This window comes from Ailuropoda melanoleuca, unplaced genomic scaffold (genome assembly GCF_002007445.2).
Source record: "Ailuropoda melanoleuca isolate Jingjing unplaced genomic scaffold, ASM200744v2 unplaced-scaffold12578, whole genome shotgun sequence".
NCBI lineage: Eukaryota > Metazoa > Chordata > Mammalia > Carnivora > Ursidae > Ailuropoda > Ailuropoda melanoleuca.
Window position 1 is genome coordinate 1 of NW_023181146.1, and position 3709 is coordinate 3709.

The 3709-nt window shown below is 58.0% G+C and overlaps 1 protein-coding gene across 1 annotated transcript; it reads left to right on the top strand.

Annotated features, from left to right (window-relative positions):
• Window positions 1-2349: 2349 nt before the first annotated feature.
• On the top strand, window positions 2350-3693 carry LOC117797762 (kelch domain-containing protein 4-like; the record flags this gene model as incomplete). Its single annotated transcript, XM_034650219.1, has 2 exons — window positions 2350-2757; window positions 3275-3693. Coding segments are annotated over 2 exons (827 nt in total), but the record flags the coding sequence as incomplete, so codon positions are not given.
• Between the last annotated feature and the right edge of the window lie 16 nt (window positions 3694-3709).

Consider the following 3709-nt stretch of genomic DNA (forward strand, 5'->3'; position numbering starts at 1 on the left):
TGTGTGGAAGCGTAGTCCCTCCCACCGTGCGAACCTGCTAGAGAAAGAGAACGTCTTGTCTGAATAACTAATGCGCAGACATTGCCTCACTTGAATCCTGCAGATGTGTCCAGAAGGAAAACCAGAGCAGCACACACCCAGTTTTCATTTCTGGGAATGCAGGCCATTCACCACGCAGGGCCAATCCTGAACCTCCTGGGCTTTGGGGTCATCAGGTCACGTGTCCAGTCTTTGGACAGTTGGACTGTGGCTTTGTTTTCCAAAAGGAAACCAGTTTCTCCCCCTGTAGTAAACACACACCTGTGTTTGAGAGGAAAAGAAGTGCGATACGTATTTCCTGATCCTGTCTTGAGCTTGGGGGCTGGGGGGGAGTGGAGGGTGGAAGTAACAGCCGCATGGAGCACTCCTGGTGCCCAGATCTTGGTTTCTAACCATCTCCAGTGAAAGGACCCGGGGCTCCTTGGGGAAATGGCTGATTCCAGGCCTGAGTCAAGAAATGGATGGGATGAGGCTGGGGGATCTTGTGGTGCCCCAACGTAAGGAAGCACTTATAAGAAACCCACAGGACGTGGGTGTGTCAGATGGACACAAGCCGCTGAAAGGATTCCCAGTGGCCACAGCTGGAACTGTTTTAGCAACAAAGTAAAGCAGATTGGATTACAGCCCAGAGTATAACATAAAAATCCATGAGTCCATTTGATTATAAGCAAATGATTGAATGAATGAATGGATCAGGTAAAGGGACAGGTAGATCTCTATGCAGAATTCACATAAATTCTGTAGCCAAGTCTGCCCTTGAGGGGTGGAGCGTGACTTCCCTCACCGAGAGTGCGGCTGTGCAGGGTGATGTCCTTCCCTAGAGGACTGTGGAAAGCTGCAGGCTGCGGAGCGGCAGCAGCAGCAGTGGTAAGTCGTGGCACCAGCGGGTGTGCTGTGCGAGAAGGGCGCTTTCCTGTGGGGCCCACAGCCCCGTGCGGTGCCGAGAGAAGTGTCAGATCTCAGGAGAGACACAAGGTGCAGCACAGCTGAGCAGAGACCTCCCCACTCCTGAGGGTCGTCAGAGACGGGGAGCCTGGGGCCATGTGGCTGATGTGACGCTGAGGGCTCAGGGCAGAGAAACCTTGGTTTCCCTGTTGGAGACCCGCAGAAAAGTTTTTCAGTTGTAGCAACTTGCTGGCCAGGGCGGTGTGCGTGAATGTGATTCTCCCAGGGAAGCCTGAGCCTGTGAACTAAAAGATGATGGAGTTGGGGACACACGGGAACTGCGATGGAACTTTATGATGGCCTTGGAGGAGGGCCCCATGCGCTCTGGGAGAGCCCCTCCACCTGGAACAGGGTCACTGCAGAGCCATGGAAGTGCCCACAAGAGAGCGCTGGAATGTTTCTGCCACAATGGTGCTTCTTAGAGTGGTGAATTTTTAACCTTCAGAATCTGTTCTTGGTTACTAAATCATACCAACATTTTTTATTATATCTTCTCAGTGAGGTCAGAATTGAACTGCCCATAGTTCCGATTTTCTTCAAGGCTGATCNCTTACTCCGTGGAGCTGGGCGTGTCTCAGGACGCCAGCCATGCTGCCCTGCAGGGAGCGATGAGGACCTCTGCCTTTCCCTCGGCTCCAAACCTTGGTTCCCACTGAGGAGAAACGTGCCTGGCGTGCACGTCAGGGAGCCGGAGCTGGAACCGGAGTGCGTTCCAGGCCCCTGGACACTGAGCCCGTGTGCTCAACCTGTGCACCGGGCATCAGGCCCTTGACCGCCAGCGAGAAGTATGTGCGTCGCGGGCCAGGGCACTCGGTGTTTTTCCTTCTCTGTTTCCGTACAATGTTAACACACTGGCTGTGATGAGTTGACCTCGTGGCCCCGTCCTGGGTGCCCCCGGAGTTGCGCCTGTGCTGTGTACTGATACACAGTTGGGCACGACATAGTACAACGCTGGCCATTTGTCGCTTCCGTTCAGTTCTTAAACGTTCATTAAAGGAACAGTCTTAGTTCTTTTTTCTGGATGTGGTGGGAGGACATTTCCCCCATGCTTCACACTAGGTCACGTTTTGAGGGTTATCACGTTCACCAGCATGTGCCGAGAGAGAGAGCGCACGTGCGCGCATGTTGCCTGCTGGAGAGCTGGGGTGTCTGTGGTTCTGAGCAGCAGGCGAGATCGCACGGCCGTGCGGAGCAGCTGCCTCGGGCCCACGGGACCCCCACAGGGCGTGGCACAGCGAGAGGGTCCCCTAGCACTGTGGCCTGCCCACCTCGCTCTCGGTCCAGCCTCAGAGCCGCAGCCAGGGCGTGCTCTGCAGGGGGCACGTCTGGAGGGAGTAACATAGAAATGTTACTTAGTGTGTGCAGGACCTTCGCGAGCAGGATGAAACTCTGGGGCGTGTTGAACTGTGTTTTGTTTCTGCGGAGGGCTCAGAACGAGTGTGCCCGGTGGCCTTTCACCTGCAGTCTTGTGTTTCTGCTTGTCCCAGTCATTGGGGGCTGGGCGATCCTGGGTGCGGCCACGGCCCGGCTCCCTCTTACACCGTGTTCCCTCTCCTCCCAACAGGCAGGTGGGTGTGGACCCGAATTAATCCGGCAGGAGCCAAGCCCACTCCGAGGTCTGGCTTTTCGGTGGCGGTGACCCCGAATCATCAGACGCTGCTTTTCGGGGGTGTCTGTGACGAGGAAGAGGAGGAGAGCCTGGAGGGCGACTTCCTCAACGACCTGCACTTCTACGATGCCGCCAGGAACCGCTGGTTTGCGGGGCAGCTGAAGGTAGAGCCAGGCCCCAACGTGCGCATGGCGTTGGTCACGCGTCACACGCAGCCCCGACTGCGCCCGCTTTCCCTCCGTTGTGTCAGCTGGTTCTTCTGGCGAGGTTTCGAGATGCCCAGGGCCTCCCCAGTCACTTTGTGTGTGGGGCCCCATGGGAGCCCTCGGCATCTCGGCCCACGTCCCTCTGTCCACTCCACAGCAGCACCGTGGGTGGCCGTCCCAGCATCGGGGTCCCCCTGGGGTTTCAGGTCTAGATGAGTTGATGGGGTCGGCAGTCCGGCCCACTCTGGGTGAGACTCCACTCTGGTTGGAGAGCCTCTGCGGGAAATTGGGTGGACACGTGGCCTTCTCTGCCTTTTTCTCTGAGGCGGTCAAACCCGGGCCGAGGCTCTGTGCCCCCAGGGTGAACTGCAGCAAGTGCTTGGGCTCTGTGGCCCGGCCATCCCTGGGGCTCGAGGATGCTGCCTGCTCACCGCTGTGTGTTGCTGAAACACACGGCCTTGCTTTTTATCAACAGGGACCTAAGTCAGAGAAGAAGAAACGTAGGAGGGGCAAAAAAGCGGAGCTCGAAGGTGCTGACAAGCAGGAGCACGGCCGGCCCGGCGCCCAGGAGCCCCTGGAGGTGGTCAGAGAGGTGGTCACAGAGGACGGGACCGTGGTCACCATAAAACAGACGCTGGCTGCCCCGGGCTCGGCTGGCCAGCCCTGGTCCGACAAGGAGGACAGCCCCGACGAAGCTAGCGGCCCCGTGGTGGAGCCGAGCCCCCGCTCGAACGCCATGCTGGCCGTGAAGCACGGGCGGCTCTACCTCTACGGGGGCATGTTCGAGGCAGGTGACCGCCAGGTCACCCTCAACGACCTGTACTGCCTGGATCTGCACAAGATGCAGGAGTGGACGGCCTTGGTGGAGATGGATCCAGGTGAGCGGGGGTGGAGGTAAGCTCCTCCTCCA